At 31.3% G+C, this 19,837-nt stretch overlaps 2 protein-coding genes across 3 annotated transcripts in view; one reads left to right on the top strand and one right to left on the bottom strand.

Annotated features, from left to right (window-relative positions):
• Window positions 1-1,967: 1,967 nt before the first annotated feature.
• Window positions 1,968-19,837, top strand: part of LOC134829289 (uncharacterized) — a 42,492-nt gene continuing 24,622 nt past the window's right edge. For both annotated transcript variants that reach the window (XM_063842315.1, XM_063842314.1), the window contains exons 1-3: window positions 1,968-2,133; window positions 4,763-5,208; window positions 12,284-13,581. In XM_063842315.1, coding sequence (XP_063698385.1) covers window positions 5,026-5,208; window positions 12,284-13,581 — 1,481 coding nt within the window. In that variant the 5' untranslated portion in view covers window positions 1,968-2,133; window positions 4,763-5,025. The remainder of the gene's footprint in view (window positions 2,134-4,762; window positions 5,209-12,283; window positions 13,582-19,837) is intronic.
• LOC134832350 (uncharacterized) lies at window positions 9,272-9,955 on the bottom strand. Its single transcript, XM_063846342.1, has one exon. The coding sequence runs from the start codon at window positions 9,953-9,955 to the stop codon at window positions 9,272-9,274; it is 684 nt and encodes a 227-aa protein (XP_063702412.1).

Raw genomic sequence — 19,837 nt, 5'->3', positions numbered from 1 at the left:
AAGATAAGATACCCTTAGTATGTGTTGACTAAATGCTAGAAATAAAAGTTCAATTTATTAAAGTGAGTTAAATTGTGCATGAGAGATATTGCTCAATCTTACTAATGAAAGTGGTTTTTCCACTTCCATTAAAATTTTCAATGTGTCAAGTATATGAGATTATTTTAAACTTTGTTTTTTATTTATAAATTGTTATATACTTAAATATATATTTAGTAGATCAAGTGTTTTATTACTTTATTGTTCTTCAAAATTTTATCAATCGATTACTTAATTTGGAAGTTTTAACGAAATAATGTCAATTGACGTGGAACCGTATCAATTTTATTATAAAAACTTTTCTTCCAAAGTATTTGAAAAACGATCCATCCAAGGTTGTTATTTGAACTTTACAGTACTTAATGAATTTTATTTCAAACAAATTTAATGAGTTGATGAAATAAATGATAATCCGTCCTCAATAAACTTTCTGTCAAAAGAGGATTATATCGAGGGTTCCGATGATCAATGATGAATAAGGTGCTCATAATCCACATGATTGATAGATATTTAATGCCTGTCCTGATATTTTTACGCAACTTAAATTGTAATAATGACCGCATACAGCAATTTTCCATCGAATAAAAACAAAACCTACGCAATATAGAAGCATTTACTCTAATATTTATGTTGTGATTCATAATAATATACAACAACAATAATAATAAATATGTTGTGCAAGGCAGATGACATGAAATATTTGAATGTGTTTCTCTTTTTGGTCGGACGTAACACATATTCGTCTATTGGAATGGTTCAATGAATAGATGTACAACAAAAAAATATATATAAATTGGTATACTCAGAAATGAATACCAAAGTGAACGTATTGGAACGAGAATAAAATAATGTATGAAAATAATAATAATAAATAAAAAGGGGAGATTATTATTTCCTCATGTTGGGTGGTTGTTGCGTAAAGTAAACAAAATGAGTAACAAAAACAAAAAAAAAATAATAAAATGAGAAAAAATTTAAGCACACAACCCGTTGTTCAAGTAAAGTGAAAAACATACAAAAGAAACCATTATGAACATCAGTTTTTATGAAGTGTGAACCATGGTTGTAAAAGATATTTTTATGAAAAAACAGAGCAAAAAGTCATCACCGTAAAACAAAGGTCAGGAAAAGAAATTGTGTTTACTTTTTAAAGATGGCAAACTCTTTCAGCGTTCTTATTACCAGCGTTTTAATTTTTAAAATCCAATCAATGTACATACACAAGTCTGTTGGTTTGACGAATGCAATGTTATTGGTGTTGCAGACGCAAAGAAAAAAAGTTGATTTAAAAGTAATTTATATTCCGTTTGAAAGAAGTCAAAACAAGATGTAACGTTATGCTGATAAATTTTGAAAAAAAAACAAAAATATCATACCCAGTGGGACGATATAGGATTTTTATGAAACCCTGGATAAAATAAAGCCCTCAAAATTTTCATCGGATTTTCTTCATATTTTCAATTTTTGAGAGAATCCTTAATTAATTATGTCTTCTAAAAAAATAAAATTTCGAAAAATTTCATATAAAAATTCGGGAGGAATCCTAAAAAAGTCCTTTGGTCCCATGGAGTAGTAGAAGCAACGAATCTATTTACAAACACATTTTGTTTACAATACTAAGACTTTTTTCTTTTTTTGTTTGACCATAAATATTGATAAGCGCACTTCCTAGTATATATGAAATAAAATGCCTTCTTTTCAACATCTTAGCAAACAGATCTTGCCTCAGTATAAATATTAAAATTTTAATGAGAATTCAACACAAAAGGCTTTATCAATTGAAACTGTACCAAGTACAAGGATGTAATTACGGAATGAACTTTGAACTTTTGTGTGAACTGTGAAGCGTGTCCCTACATAAAGCCATGGCTTTCGATCTTCACCTCCAGTATATTGTTAGTTTTTCTCGAGTCAAGTCATGTCATTTCCTCTCAAGTCATTTTCTGTGAAACATTTTTTTTGTATAAACAAAATATTTTAAGGATGTAGTGCAAGTGAAAGAAATTATTGTCGATATTTTAGTCCTTGGAAATTTATTTCTGAGGACTAAAAGTTAGGAAATAACAAGAATAAAAAACAATGAACGACGACCAAGTAAGTGTGATTCATGTGTTTTCAAACTCCTTCCCGAGCTAGAGAGAGACAGAGAGAAAGGGAGCCATTTGTCGACGTGTGTGAAAATATTTCTAAAGATTTATTGTTAAATTTGTTGCCTGTTGTCTGCCAAGTATTTCTATGAATATACAGAAAATTAACAAAAACACTTCACACACACACACTTTTTGATTTATATCGTTTGACGCCTAAAACATTTTCTGGAAAGTTTTCTCCCAAAAACTACACATGAAGTGCACAAACAATGCTATTAAGTTTACTATACCAAAAAGTTGACACAAATTTGTAACATTATTTTAGACTAGAGTATTTTATTTTCATTCGATTGTAACATTTTGACGTACAAAAGGTATGAGTGGAAATTCTTTCAAAAAGCTATTTTTGTACTTGTTAGAAATAAGTGCTTGACTTTTGCAGACAAAAACCTTAGTTTGTTTCTTCTTTTTTGATTTTCCGATTGCAACAATTTTCACTGTTACATTTTTTACAAGTTCCACAAGGGAATAAGCGATTGATAAAATATATATATTACTTATGAGAGAACTTTAGAAATTTCTAGGAAACATAGAAAGTTTACAAGTTAAGACTTTCTTGTTTTGCTGAATATTGCAAAAATTACTGAAGTGCTTTTGATAGAAATATTAAACTTTTGCAAAGATTTTTTGTGACTCAGAATTATAATATTTCTTACGAAGAATCAATAATTAAATCTTTTACTAGTTTTTTAGAAATAAATTTTACAGAATTAAATATAATAAATATGTATGTTTCCAACGAATTTTCAATAACTTGTCAAGTTTCTGTGAATTTTTATAATAATGTTATAATTTTAGATCAGGTGCATTTAAAGCTTTTTCTGATGTTTTTTTTACTATTTATGATTGTTTTCATTTTACATGCATTGCTTCTGTTAAACAGGAACAATTTGAGACCACAAATGAATCTCAATCAAATTAAATTCAAGAAAATAAATAAATTTTTTGAGCCTTTGAAATATTTGTAGAAAAACACGCAAAATGTCATTGGTGGGATTAAATATTTATGTGAAAGGTTAACAGAAGAGTGGAAAAAGGGTTTCTTCTGTATATTTTTTTATTTTGCTTCAACTAGAAGCAGTAACAAGACAAATCTCTTAGGATATGAAAGTGGTTAAAAGGTCGCATGGGTACAGACTTGTTTACCTAAGTAAACACACACTGCCGTTGACAAATTTCATGTCATGAGCCTTTTTGGTGTTCGAAAATGTAAATGAATTACGCTCACATTAAATTGAAAAACCCTGAGGTCAAATTTAAAACATTTTTTTTCCGGTGAAAAATGAAATCCAATCAAATGAAAAATTTTCTCACACAGTAACAATAGGTACTCAATTGAATACTCAGACACACAATTCATTTCATTTTACTTCAATTCAATTGGAGAGTTTAGATCTGAATTGAGTTTAACCTCAAATATCTTTATAGAATACCAAATAGAAAAAAAACTACGTAGAATTACTCACTTAAAATAGACAAACTACTCAATAATTGAGAGAGAGGGAACGAAATAGCTGATCGAATACTTTGTAAAATAAATTGAATTCACCGTATAAACTGAATATACTTGAAAATTTTGTGAATTTGGTACTTGAGAGGTAAATAACAATTTTTTTGTTCCATTATGTTCTGCAAAAAAAAGTTTCTGCTTGTTTGTTATCGTCATTATTTTGTACCATTGAATGTTTCTTTTTTTCATTTTTTTTTGTTCGCACACGTTCTATTTCTGTGGTAAATATTTTTATCAATGGAACAAAAGCTTCGTATATATCCGGTACTCTTCGATGATTGACCTAAATATTTTCTCGAACACCAGAGCCAGAGTAAAACTTGAACGTAAACAACTTCTGTTTGTCTGCCGCTTATTGTGCAGCTAAATGAAGAGAAAAAACAAGTAACATACAAATATCATTGAGAATACGAAAAAGAATAGATGTTAACCTACCATTCTTTTATTATAAGTGGTCAAATTACAAATAACTGCAGTTGCACACACGATCAATCAAAGTGTCAAACCGAGAATTATGTTTTCCGGCACTCTGTTTAAATGAAGTATGTTCGATACATGCTTCTGCTTGTGTTCAATCACTTCGGAATCGGAAGACTTTGTTTAGTTCTAATCAATGAGTTTAAGATTTATAAAAGTCAAAACTCATCATGTATTGTGAAAATTGATTTCCGCACCCAAAACACCCTTTTTCTTCTTACTTTTTTTCATTTCACAAAGAGAGAGATCTACTCTATTAGCTCTACTACTTTTATGAACGAGTACTGATTTCCTCATATAAAGCTTTTAGGTTCCCGTCAAAAGCATTGAAGCAAATATTTAAATCTTCAAACGTTTTCTTTTTTTTTTGGTGAGAAGTTTAAAAACATCCTCGGTAATTTGTCTAAAATATTTAAATTGAGTTGTTTAATGCAAAACGCGCATCATAATCATCAATCAAAGCCCATACAACAATATATCTAAATTTTTCTTTGTACGGTAGCTGAATTAATATGAATTTTTCAGCATTTTGACATATTTTGACACAATCGCTTAATCAAACCTTTTTTGTTGAATTTCTTTTCAGATTTCAAAACTACCTCTACATGACAAAACACTAATTAAAGGCAACAAAATATGTAAAACATCATGATGACTCGCATTAACCCTCGTGACATTTTAAAAAAATGAAAATTGTAGCGAAATCCAAGACATCTTTTATTTGTGTCAGGCTCTAGGGAAGAAAGCGGATTATCATTGAGTCAGCTGAATCTTAAAACATTGAAAACGGCCTCAAGGACATGAGCCGCTATTATTGCGTCGCCGTTAATTTGTGTGGTTGTAAAAGTCATGCTTGCGTTGTCGAGGCCGACACCACCACCACCAGTATTGTTTGCAATATCACCAAAGAGAACGAGAAGCGAGGACAAAAGTTGCAACAAGAGGAATTGTACAACGTCAAAAAGCTGCCGCCATTCTGTTCAAGAAAGAAACGCGCACGGACACGAAGAAAAATTTGTGTTTCAGCATGTTGTAAGTACACACTTTTTATTATCATAACGGGTGCTTGATACATTTTTTTTTGCTTGGTGTGAGAATAATAAAGACGGAGTAATAAAGTGCTTGGCCTTGAATTTATGAAAGGTTAGTCTTATGAGGATTGTTTACGATAGGACATTAGCCGAAAATTAATGATTGAATCGTATCATTTTTAACGAAGCCTTTTTACATGTAGCTTAGGGTATTATTTATTAAGCACATGAGAATGCTTTTAACAGTTTACACTTACATTGTATTTACTCAACATCCACAATAAAAATTAAATTAATATTATCATTAAAAATATATTATCTTAACGTCCCAATAACACATGAAACACTTGGGGAACCTTACTAAAATTGGTTAAGTAAAAAATTGCAAAAATAAAAATATGATGAATCATGAATTTATTTTTTTTTAATTCCAAAAATACTCTAACCAATCTGTTATTTTTCCACGTTTACGTAATATTTTAATTTCAAAAAAAAAAAAAAAGATTCATGACATTTTTTTTAACGCATAGTGTCTATTCAATAATTTTCACCATTAGACACACACTTTATGATGAACGGTTTTTACATTAACCCATTTTTCTCTTCTTATCTTCTTTTTCCCATTTATTACCTCATTTATTTATTCATTCACTTCCTGTACCCAAGCGATTTTCTTCATCATTATAAATTGGTTTTTAAAGAAAAAATAAACGCGAATCCTTTTGAAAGCTTTTGTGCGTTGTTGTTTGGTTAAAATACAGGAAAAAATAGGTAGCTATTATGTCAGTAAAATATATTCCAAATATCAACAAACTTTCGTTGAGCTTGTCTAACTTTCACATTAGAAAACATAACAAATAATCACATTTTACCCAAATTCCGGGCTCAGACATTTAATGTCCTGTAAAATCTCGCTTTCAAGCCTACTCGACACATTTATTAAAATAATTTTTTTCATGTGAACCGCACATCTCACACAACTAACACCAGGGATACAATTTATATAAATACTACACTCAATCACTTACACCCCCCACATACCCCTAAAAATGTGTACCACAATTGGTTTGTGTTTCGTTGTATCGTATAGAGCGAAGTAAATACTGCAGAATTTCATTCCATAACAAAAGAAAAATTTACATACATTATTTATAAAGCTACACATAGATATAAATTTTGTGCGTATAGCTTACTCTCACACCACATGCAAATATGAGATTCGAACAAATATTCATAATAATACAATGTAATAATAACGGAAGTGGTGAGAACTTGTAAACCGCCGCATGTAAAATATTTTCAATATATCTGCCAAGTGTTTATAAACCATGTAAACGCATACCGACCAAAACAATTTTAAACAATTGCCCCAAATTTGGCCATGTACGGAAAAAACTTTAGGCAGAAATTTACTGAATCGGAAAGTAGTTAGGAAAGGGTATCGATTAAAGGCTACTTGGAAAAGGAAGTGATTAAGTGTCGAAGAAACACATATAGAAAGGATGTTTGGGTTCAATAGAATTATAAAGTCTGCTGAAAGTAAAAGGATGGTTTTCATTCAAAAATGTTCAATCGACCTGATCTTTTACATGTACTATATTATAAGCTCGAATCAAAGTTGAATAAAGAAATCAATTTAGATTATATTGAGTCAACTTACATTCTTTATAGATTGAGGAAATACATAAAGTAAGAAAATTGTTTGTGTTTATCGTTCTTCGTTCGCAATACGAGAATAAATGTACTTCTAAAAGATTTATATCCGAACTACATCTATTTCCCAACGAGTTTTATTTTTATTTTATTGGTCTATTATGGTACTGTGTAAATGTTCAATTATTACTAATTTGATACTATTAGAATTAAAAGGATACAATCAAGACCCATTTAAGTAAAAGGTGAAAATGCGATCGAAAAGTCACGAGTCCAAAATAAATATATGGCAATGTCTCTTAATTTGTGTACTATTAATATCCCAACTAAAAAAAATATATATAAAACAAGATCTGACTTTCTGGATGCTTACTGTTTTACATCCACTTTACCTAAATATGTAAAATATTTCTATATTTTACTTCCATTATTTATACAATTTTTTTCGTCGTACTGGTAATGCAAAACAAAACATGTCTGGTTATGACATAAAATTATGTTTGAGCGCGCTTCCTGCTCAAGACGACAAACACGTAGATATATTTTCTAAAAGAGATCATAATACGCGGAAAGAGCAAAAAATATATATGTACTGACACAAACATCGAGTAAACTAGGAGTAAAGAGATGTTATATATCGTTACCACATCATATAAATATATAAATAAATAACAATAACATTAGCTTTTATTCGTGCGGTGCTGGGAGCGGCGGCGGAAGAAGATACATTTTTTATAAACACTGTGTATCGCATCTTGGCGTCCTTACTGGTGACAAAACATTCTCTTGCGACGACTTAAGAGATATATGTCTCTAAAGTTTATAGGTCACATGAATATTCAATGACAATAAAGAGGTTCCCATAAAAATGATAATAATACGAGAGCTTGTCTTGTCTTGTTACTCTCTGTCTCGGGAATATGTTTTATGGTGACTAATCAAATGAAATAAAGTCTAGAGTATCTCTTTCAGAGTGACCGTGAAGATGTTTCGTTTGAATCTTTTATCGCCCACAAGACGCATCCAGTACTTGGTTCGAAAGTTTATTACTGTAATCCACATTAAACTTATTTCATTTTAGATAATAATCATGATTGTGTGTCTCTATCGCTTGCTCGACAAATCCATTTAGAGTATGAAGTGAAACGACATCCGAGAAAAAGGATATGAGTAATAAAATAAATAAAGCGGGATATGTTTGATTTGCCAAACTGTAATGCTTTCTTAATTCATATGATGGCTTGAATGAATTTATCTAATCTTCTTAAGCAAGGACGATGAACTGATTTCACATTCGTTAAATATGATTAATTGACTTTTACATATATTTGATACAAAAATAATGTAGAAACGCCTGGTATTTCTTTTTTTGGAACATATATTTTTTCTACGATCCTACCCCGAAAGAAAATAACAATCCATCACATTCGTTGTACAGAATTGTGTCATGTCATTTCTGTATCATGATTATCTGTTATTGTAGTTTTTCTTGCTTTTTCTATCATGTTTCTAAGGACTTAACTTTTTTTCATCACTTTGTCTTCTTCTTTTTGTTTTATCATTATATTGTTCAACATAAATATACGCAAGATTCGATAAAGTGCGACACGATAATGTGCTGAAATATTTATCACTTGTACATTATTATTCTTCGTTAAATTCCAAAAAATAAAATGAAACACTTATTCGGGTTTGTGTCAATGCAAACCATACAAGATAAGAGTGATATATAAATAAAACATAAAAGAAATTGAAATAAAAAGGAAATCTGTCTTTCTTGAGAAATAGAAATTAATCAGATGTTTGCTTGTTTATTGTATCACATTGTAAAAGTCATTAATTTAACCAAACTCATTTTCTTAATAGAAATCTGAGCATTAGATATCTTTGTAAAATGTAAAAAGTTTTGTACATAAATTGGGAAAAACATCATGATAATTAAATTTTTAATAAGAGACTTCAATATGTGTGAAAATTCAATTTAGCAACCGACTGTTAGATTCAAATCTTGATTCCAACCGGCGACACATAAATATACATTTATTTCTTTCACCATTTCTTTTTTTTTCAATTGACGAGAACTCAGAGACCCTGAATAAAATTATTATGTGTAAAAAAAATGGTAATCATAAAAAATATCAATTCCATTAAGGTTCTGTGCACTGCGAAAAATCTATATGATGAACAATGAACGAAAAATGACGATAAAAAAGCAAATTATTTTATATGTGATTGACTCGATTGATTATACAGATTATCGGGTGAATTGTAAAAACGTATAAAAAGCAGAAGAGTGTTATCATGACAACTGGTTTAATGGATTTTTTCGGGAACGCTGTTTCTCAAAAATTCACCCGGTTTATTGGATTTTTTTTTATTTTGAAATGAAAAGGTATTATTTGAGTTTTAATTTAAAATGAATTTGAGTATATCAAGTAAAAAATTGTTAAGCACAAAATACAATCGAAATGTATTTTATTGCTTTGATTATCTGTCAACGCTTCTGTAACTCCTTCTGGTTCCCGACTAACGTTACATTTGACTTCTTTCGGTAAAACAGAATCAAATACGTCAATAGTGATTAGATGGATGTAATGAGCTGCTTCTAATCCACACAGTTCACTGACTTTGAAGTAATTACAATTCAAAATTGTCTGGTATTTTTCGCAAATTCCACGAGTTTCTTCATACCAGTCATCGGGACCTTCACACTCGAGAAATTCTTCGTGTAATTGCTCCAAACAAGTCATATGCTTGTCCAGACATTTGTGGTATTTTGAGTCAACCGAACATGTCAAGTTATGAAACTTGCGCGTGCCATTAATGAGTCTAATGAATAAATTGTCGTCTTGTTCTAATGGAACACAATGTTTGAGTAACGCATCTGTTACAACCAAGTTTTTCTTTATTTTTTGACAATATTCATAAAAGTTTCCTGCACTTGTCATTGAAATTATGCGGTCAGGACTTTTAATTTCTAACGTTGCTAAATTCAGCATTAATGTGTTTTCATCGCAAATTCGTGTTTGTCGTTTGACCTTCAACTGGGCATTTTGACGTCTTAATTCGGAAAACTCCATATTTGATGGACTCATTTTGTAGAAAAAACGTTTAAAAATTTCCAAGGCACTGTTATCAAAATAATTAATACCCGAGGTAGTAGAAAATATACCAAGAAATACAATCAACAGCAAAATATGTGATGTCAGCTTCATTTTGTAACTAGTAATTAATTGACAATTCGTTGATTCACGGATGACTTGATAATTTTCAAAATAATTGTTAATTAACACTTATCAACACGAAAAATCAAATATTTTTTATTCAACGAAATGAAAATGTCTTTAAAGAGTCGAACACACAAGAAATCGAAAATTGATTAATCTGGCCTTATTATTTGAGTTGATTAAATTATGAAAATTATTCCAAAATGATGCCCAAGAGTTTTTTCTTCATTTTTATTTTTAAAAGAACCTAACTTACCTGAGCTGAGACTCTAAAGAGTAACAAAATTCTGACCATATGATATGACCTCTGTGTTGTCTTGTAATTTCTGAAAAATGTGTTTAAAATGGTAAATAAGTGAACTTCTTACCAATTTTACTTTTAACATACGAATAGGCTGACACAACAATTAAAAATGTTTCAATTTCAACAAGGAAGATAGTTAACGAGAACGATAGTTAAATTTTTTAAAAAATTCTTAAGTTTTGGAATTTTTTCAACATAAATTTTTAGAGAAAGATAAAAAGTATTTTTCTCAATTAAATTTAAAATTCTACATGAAAAATTCTTAAAAAGTGACAAAAATATAATACTATTCTTTTACGGAGTTGTGCTACATTTGTAACTTTTTGTTCTCACATAAAAAAGAAACAAGTGTTTTGCCACATGAATATTTAATAACAAGACAATAAATATCAGGAAGCAATGAAACAGTCATTAAAATTTATATATAGTACTTGTTCTTCTCCTGTGAATGAAATGAAATATTCAATAAAAGTGTTATTTTATCGATTATTCACGCACTTTACTTCATATATATTTTCATAAAATTGCTGAAAAAGGAAAATCTGACACTCACCAAATAAAAAATTGATCTGTCCATTTGTTATTTTTCACACGTAAAATTGGTTATCAGATTGAATAAAAATATTTTCCGGTCCATGATGGATTTTCATTTACAAATTGATGGTTCTGATATTGAAAGATATACAAATTATTATTTATGAAGTGTTAAGTATCACGGTACTTCATTGCAGATATCCGAGAAAATTTACGATTATTTATAAGCAAGCTTATTTTAAAATAGTATAGTGTTTATAATAATTTTAATCGTGAGCACGTTTCTTTTTTTTTTTTTTTTTTTAATTGCAACCTACCTAGAAATACAGCTTTACATAAATATAAAATAAATTTTAATTATCTGTGACAGTTTCAACGTTAATGAATATTTTTTGCTCATACTTGACATTTTTATTGAAATTTCATTCAGTTTCCGTGGTGATGATTTAAATTGAAAAAAGGTGCATATATCCACTTTTAAATATATTCAACATGCAAAAAAAAAATAAATTTGTTTTTTAAAAAATGCACAACAACATAAGAGATAATAATTTTTAATTTTGAGTCCATCACCTGAAGATAATTATGTTTTTCATACATGCCAAAAAAAAATGCTTAACCAGTTGTGGAATTTCATGGAAACCACCATAATTATGCGTTGAATTTGCTTACTTCAGTCTCGCTTCAACCTCATTATATTAAATTAATTAACAAAAAGAGCACATCATGTTTTTACATTATTTAATAAACAAATATTTTAATTCGATGTAATTTGAGATCAAACAAAAGCTGTGTGTTTATCTTCTCGTGAGTATCAGAAGAGGTACACCCTTATCAAAAATTGCGTCAAATAATTTAATTCGCAGCTCCAGTTTAGACAGACACATGAGCATGAAACGTAAAATTTAAGAACACGTTTTCGTTAAATATTAAAAAGCAACGCCTAATAAAATTGTTCAAAGTGCTCTCGAGTGTGTCATGTTACTATTGATGTGATTGCGGGGCGCGCGTTATAACGTGAAAAGTATATCCGAGTGAATTTTTGTCATTTATTTAAGTTTTTTTTTGTTTGTTTATGCTTGTTTTTCATCAATTTTCAGAGAAGTTTTTTTACAAGTTACGAAAACGTGTGCGCCAGCAGTGTGTGAGACATATTTCATGTGTAACGATGCGAAAAATAAATAAAATGATTTGAAACAGACACGAAAATAAACATAAATGGAATTTTTATTGTCGAGTGAGAATGTGACGCTTAAAGCATGAAAAGATTTTTGGCTCTCCTTTTTTTATTTATTTTGTCAAAGGATGAAAACTCTTTAAAAAAAAGATTCTAATTTAGAAATTTTGTATCTTTTCAGAGAAAATTCAATCGAAAACTCATCAAAAAGTGTTCCGCATCAAAGAAACGCCATATCATCATTTTTGTGACTACAGCTACTAGAAGAGATGTAAAAAAATGTAAAATTTTTATCGTTTTTCATTCTCGATTCATATGCAGAAATAATAAAATTGTAGCATATGCCACGACACCGATTTGCGGTCGCAGTGACAGGACCCACATCACTTCACGGATTTTCGATGAAAAAGTCGCATTGCCGGCCATGTGGTTAACTGATGTTCGATGGTGGCAATGGCTATGGTGGATCAATGACTATTATCGGCTCTACATTAACGAATTACCACACCTTAATGTTGTCTCCAGGTTTCAAGTACCAATTAGTTATGTGAAAAAAAGTAAAAAATCACTACGACGAGAGTTTATGTTGTTGTTAAAGCGAGATAAAATAATAAGTGATCATTATTTTTTGCCATCACTACATCACTTTTTCGTAGTCATTCAAACTATTCACTGTGTTATCGTTATTATTATAGTTGACTTGATGAGATGTTTTATTATCAATTTTATTGGAAATATATTTTTATACTGTTGCCACGAACAAGTACACGAGAAAAACGACAGAAGTGAACAACAATTGAGTATTTTGCCTTTTACTAGAAACTTTATTGACTTTGTTTGGAAGAAACAACACACGAATACGAGAAGAAAAGGAGAAAAATCAATTTTTACTGAATACGAACCTAGAACTAACAAAGATAAAAATAATAACAAATTTATAATAAATAATAGTAAAAATAATAGCAAGAGAACAAGAAGTTGTTGTGATCGAGTAACATGCAATGAACGAACAAAATGGAATATGAAAGACATTTTCTTACCATCCCACGCCTCAGTACAAGGAATTGAATTACTAATAAAATTTCTATTATTTTTATCAATATCGTCATACACGTGCATAATCAATGTAACAAACAGTTTTGTATCTTCTTTATCATCGCAAACACAGCAACAACATCCGTCGCTTGTAGTGCCGCCAAATGATGACCAACAAAAATGTAGAAAAATGCAAGACATTAGTTATTCATCGTCATCTCGAACGCGAACAAAGTCCACTAAGAATTTTTGTACGACATTTTTGCTCCTTTTCACTTGCATCCCCATGATTGCGGGCTCATCAATTCATGCAAACGTTAAATATAGCACAAACATAATTAAAACAAAGTACGGACCACTGCGCGGTATCCTTGTGAGAACAAATCCTCCAGTTGAAGCGTTTTTAGGAGTTCCATATGCAACGCCACCAGTCGGAAGTTTGCGGTAAGTCTCTTTTATATCTACAAACAAAAAATTATGGCTTTTCAGTTTTGTCGCATCAGAATTTTGATGAATATTTAAAGATTATTTTTTATATTATTTTGTTTTCAAAAATTAATTAATACCTAGTCCAAATTGATTTTGATTTCGTGATTATTTTTTTTTTATCTAAGGCCTCTCCAAATGAAACAATAGTTTTTAAAAAAAAAAATAATAATGATAAAAAATAAAATAAAATAAAACGAAAAAATTTTAAAAATAAAAAAAAATTGAAATACTTTTTTCATACCAAAATGTCAAATTTTTTTGACAAAACCAAAAAATAACAGAAATTAAAAAAAATAATTGCTTGCAAAAACAAAAAATACGAAGACAAAAAACTTTAAACTCGTTTGCTAGGCAGCTTACTATTTTAATGATAAAATAAAAATGTCTAAAAAACGTATAATTACTGTTAAAATAACTCTAGCCTGACTGCTTTCTGCTTCATTAAGTCAAATGTCTCTTTTCCAGACGAAACTTTATATTTTAATTATAATATATTTTGTCAAAAATTATGCGACAAATACAACACATGCTCCTCCTATCCGGTTGCTGACTTTTCTGAAAATGTTTCAACATTAAATTAAAATTATTTTCCATTATTTAACATTAAAATAATAATTATATTCGTTTCACATTTTATTTCGCACGCTACACAAGTTTCATCATGTACATGAAAAATTCCGAGAAAGACCTACAAAGTCATGCGGCACCAAATACACACAATAATAATTATCATAGTTAAATTACGAAAGCTCTACAATAGAGATGTTCAAAAGTGAAATGAAATAAGATTAATGCGAACGAACACGTAGAGAATCTATTTTTTACACTCAAATCTAAAGTTAGTGCTGCTGCAAAACTTAAATCAACAAGAATTTTTAATTTAAAGTGAGCATAAAAATAAATATAAATGACTTTATAGTGAGGTATTTCGTGTATTACGGATATCATGTGCTGAATGCCAGATAAATCGTTTGTGGTGGCAAGTGCTTCTATTGGAATTGTAGTGGCTTCATGATACATTAAGCAAAATCCAAATGTGCTTAAAGCAGTGGAAGTTACAGGGACAACGATACAAACGTGCATTCTGATTTCTTGCAGAAACAACATTAAAATTAGTTGCGTAATGGGAGTTAATAATTATTATCTCTCTGGTTGAGTACAAGTCACATAGAGTGGGCTTATAAGTAGATATCTTGAAAAACAGCAGCAGCATAAATTAGTACTAGTGGCAAAATTATTGTTCAGCATCCTTGTTCTGTCCTCGTTACACATTCTGAAAGCATTCAATGCATTTTTGCATATGGTTCATTAATTTTGAGTACGACACTTGTTTATGTGGTGGATGCATATAAAAATATAAAAAGGATGCAAGAATTAATGCTTTGGTATTTTTTTATAATTAAGGCTGTTCCAAATTTATTTCGAGATATTTGTCTTAAAATCAACTTTCAAAATGAAGAAGAGTTTGGGAAATATTTTTTATACAATTTTGAAATTTTAAAAATAATTTTTGGCCGTTTATTAATATTTTGTTTTTTATTTAAAACTAAAATTAGAATATTTCAAGTTAAAAATTAATCATTTTTAATTTTTTTTTTCTAAAACTAAAAAAATTTTTAATTTTTTTTTAAATTTTAACTTTATTTTTGGCTCATTGACTTCTTTTGATTCTTAAATTGGGGCAAAAACTTGGATTAGCCTAAGTCAAGCAAAAAAAGTGCGCGTGTATTGGAATATCAATTTGTGGGTTTCTCGTGTTTTTTTAATGCAGATAAAATTCTGTCGCATAAAAAGACCTATTTCCCTTATAATGCAATTCAATGAACTACATGTGAAATTAGGATGCATATTGCAATATGTTTCTTCAAATAAAATTTCAAAATATTTCTAACACCAATAAATTCTATAATATTCACAAGACTAGTTTTCAAATTCTTATCTCATTGTCATTTCTCTTTTGTGACTTATAGAATTTGTCTTTCCAGGATTAATGACTTCAATAAACATCTTTCTAACCATAGCAAAGAATATTATAATGCTATGAAAGGTTCAACTTCAAAGGGAAAGCTTTAAATCATTGGATGAAAACAATATTGTGTTGCTTTTGCTCAAATGACAATAACAATAATTTAACAAGGAATGGCAGAAAGAGAGAATGCTAATCGACCTTTTTGTACATATTTATATAACGACCGTATTGAGTATGACATTAACCAAACAAATACCACAAGCATTTAATAACAGTTTACACTCTGATAAAATATGGGTCAAGTTTTGGAGCACATCGTGTCGCTTTGTCATCTTAAACAGTATCATTACTTGAAAAATGAGTTAGGTACCAAAAAATTAATTTCGATGCTATCAAAAGAGCTAATATTTTTCCTGAAACAGAAAATCAATGACATAAAAACCTAAAGAGAGAAAATGGAAATTATTTTATTATTGAGTTGAGGAGGAAAAATTCTTCAATTATGTCGAAAATGTTGGTTTAATCATTTTTTTGGCACACAGCCACATTTTCTCTCAACTCTATTGTATTTTCCGATCTAAACTACTCTTGCGTTATTCAGGAAACATAATAAAATAAAAAAATCAAATTAGTGTATGGAAAGACAGTGTATTGAAAATCGTTTCAGGTCATAGGTATCGATTGGAAGATGTTAAAGTGACCTTAACCGATGGTATTTTCTGTTGACATAAGGATGAACTCTAAATATTAAATCTCATATTTGGTTCTTTCATGTCGAGATGTAAAGAAAAAAAGGCGAAGAGCAAAAATGCGTTGAATATCTCCATGAGTAAAAGCAATAAATTTCAATATTTTTTATATTGTATCATTTTATGAATTCCTTTGAGAGTTTAACTTTTTCCTTCGTTCATGTATTTGATTGAACTTAACTTATCGATTTCTTTTTTGATTTTCAGTACTTTTAACGTAAATCAGTCATCTTTGTACAAAAAAAGATTTTTACGGAAAAATCAAAGAAATTTTATAAATTTCATTTTGATTTCTGTCATTAGTAAAAACAAGATATAGCTGTATTCGTACTGCGTACGTCCAACTTGACCGCATTTCAGATGTTAATATTTGATCGATATATGTCTAATAAATTTATATTCAATTTATTTAAATTTCGGGTGAATTCCTGATGGAATCCAGTTGTATTTCGGATGCCCGGAATGCACCCAGAATGCACCCGGAATGCCCGGAATGCACCCATGGCGAGACTTGAGGGCTTGAGCTCAACTCTGATTGGCTGAAATTTGAAGCTTAATGGATGAATCTCAATTCTCATTGGTTGATATTTTTGACTCGAAGGCTTGAGCTCAACTCTGATTGGTTGAAATGAAAATCTTAGAGGCTTGAGCTCAGCTCTCATGGAGAGACTTAAGGGCTTGAGCTCAACTCTGATTGGCTGAAATTTAAAGCTTAATGGATGAATCTCAATTCTCATTGGTTGATATTTTTGACTCGAAGGCTTGAGCTCAACTCTGATTGGTTGAAATGAAAATCTTGGAGGCTTGAGCTCAACTCTCATGGAGAGACTTGAGGGCTTGAGCTCAACTCTGATTGGCTCAAATTTGAAGCTTAATGGATGAATCTCAATTCTCATTGGTTGATATTTTTGACTCGAAGGCTTGAGCTCAACTCTGATTGGTTGAAATGAAAATCTTGGAGGCTTGAGCTCAACTCTCATGGAGAGACTTGAGGGCTTGAGCTCAACTCTGATTGGCTGAAATTTGAAGCTTAATGGATGAATCTCAATTCTCATTGGTTGATATTTTTGACTCGAAGGCTTGAGCTCAACTCTGATTGGTTGAAATGAAAATCTTTGAAGCTCAGCTCTCATGGAGAGACTTGAGGGCTTGAGCTCAACTCTGAAATTTGAAACTTGATGGATGAATCTCAATTCTCATTGGTTGATATTTTTGACTCGAAGGCTTGAGCTCAACTCTGATTGGTTGAAATGAAAATCTTTGAGGCTTGAGCTCAGCTCTCATGGAGAGACTTGAGGGCTTGAGCTCAACTCTGATTGGCTGAAATTTGAAGCTTGATGGATGAATCTCAATTCTCATTGGTTGATATTTTTGACTCGAAGGCTTGAGCTCAACTCTGATTGGTTGAAATGAAAATCTTGGAGGCTTGAGCTCAGCTCTCATGGAGAGACTTGAGGGCTTGAGCTCAACTCTGATTGGCTGAAATTTGAAGCTTAATGGATGAATCTCAATTCTCATTGGTTGATATTTTTGACTCGAAGGCTTGAGCTCAACTCTGATTGGTTGAAATGAAAATCTTGGAGGCTTGAGCTCAGCTCTCATGGAGAGACTTGAGGGCTTGAGCTCAACTCTGATTGGCTGAAATTTGAAGCTTAATGGATGAATCTCAATTCTCATTGGTTGATATTTTTGACTCGAAGGCTTGAGCTCAACTCTGATTGGTTGAAATGAAAATCTTAGAGGCTTGAGCTCAGCTCATGGAGAGAGGGCTTGAGCTCAACTCTGATTGGCTGAAATTTAAAGCTTAATGGATGAATCTCAATTCTCATTGGTTGATATTTTTGACTCGAAGGCTTGAGCTCAACTCTGATTGGTTGAAATGAAAATCTTGGAGGCTTGAGCTCAGCTCTCATGGAGAGACTTGAGGGCTTGAGCTCAACTCTGATTGGCTGAAATTTGAAGCTTAATGGATGAATCTCAATTCTCATTGGTTGATATTTTTGACTCGAAGGCTTGAGCTCAACTCTGATTGGTTGAAATGAAAATCTTGGAGGCTTGAGCTCAGCTCTCATGGAGAGACTTGAGGGCTTGAGCTCAACTCTGATTGGCTGAAATTTGAAGCTTAATGGATGAATCTCAATTCTCATTGGTTGATATTTTTGACTCGAAGGCTTGAGCTCAACTCTGATTGGTTGAAATGAAAATCTTGGAGGCTTGAGCTCAAGCTCTCATGGAGAGACTTGAGGGCTTGAGCTCAACTCTGATTGGCTGAAATTTGAAGCTTAATGGATGAATCTCAATTCTCATTGGTTGATATTTTTGACTCGAAGGCTTGAGCTCAACTCTGATTGGCTGAAATTTGAAGCTTAATGGATGAATCTCAATTCTCATTGGTTGATATTTTTGACTCGAAGGCTTGAGCTCAACTCTGATTGGTTGAAATGAAAATCTTGGAGGCTTGAGCTCAGCTCTCATGGAGAGACTTGAGGGCTTGAGCTCAACTCTGATTGGCTGAAATTTGAAGCTTAATGGATGAATCTCAATTCTCATTGGTTGATATTTTTGACTCGAAGGCTTGAGCTCAACTCTGATTGGTTGAAATGAAAATCTTAGAGGCTTGAGCTCAGCTCTCATGGAGAGACTTGAGGGCTTGAGCTCAACTCTGATTGGCTGAAATTTGAAGCTTAATGGATGAATCTCAATTCTCATTGGTTGATATTTTTGACTCGAAGGCTTGAGCTCAACTCTGATTGGTTGAAATGAAAATCTTGGAGGCTTGAGCTCAGCTCTCATGGAGAGACTTGAGGGCTTGAGCTCAACTCTGATTGGCTGAAATTTGAAGCTTAATGGATGAATCTCAATTCTCATTGGTTGATATTTTTGACTCGAAGGCTTGAGCTCAACTCTGATTGGTTGAAATGAAAATCTTGGAGGCTTGAGCTCAGCTCTCATGGAGAGACTTGAGGGCTTGAGCTCAACTCTGATTGGCTGAAATTTGAAGCTTAATGGATGAATCTCAATTCTCATTGGTTGATATTTTTGACTCGAAGGCTTGAGCTCAACTCTGATTGGTTGAAATGAAAATCTTGGAGGCTTGAGCTCAGCTCTCATGGAGGAGAGGGCTTGAGCTCAACTCTGAGGGCTTGAGCTCATTCTCATTGGTTGATATTTTTGACTCGAACTCTGGAGAGAGGGCTTGAGCTTGGCTCATTGGTTGATATTTTTGACTCGAAGGTTTGAGCTCAACTCTGATTGGTTGAAATGAAAATCTTGGAGGCTTGAGCTCAGCTCTCATGGAGAGACTTGAGGGCTTGAGCTCAACTCTGATTGGCCTTCGGTTGATATTTTTGACTCGAAGGCTTGAGCTCAACTCTGATTGGTTGAAATGAAAATCTTGGAGGCTTGAGCTCAGCTCTCATGGAGACACTTGAGGGCTTGAGCTCAACTCTGATTGGCTGAAATTTAAAGCTTAATGGATGAATCTCAATTCTCA

The sequence above is a fragment of the Culicoides brevitarsis genome, chromosome 2 (assembly GCF_036172545.1).
Source record: "Culicoides brevitarsis isolate CSIRO-B50_1 chromosome 2, AGI_CSIRO_Cbre_v1, whole genome shotgun sequence".
In the NCBI taxonomy this organism is placed as follows: Eukaryota; Metazoa; Arthropoda; class Insecta; order Diptera; family Ceratopogonidae; genus Culicoides; species Culicoides brevitarsis.
The sequence above is the reverse complement of the archived record's forward strand: the minus strand, read 5'-3'. Positions and strand labels throughout refer to the sequence as shown.

Excerpts from the sequence above, each read along its gene's own strand:
- LOC134832350 (XM_063846342.1), bottom strand. The coding sequence starts at position 9,955 with ATGAGTCCATCAAATATGGAGTTTTCCGAATTAAGACGTCAAAATGCC.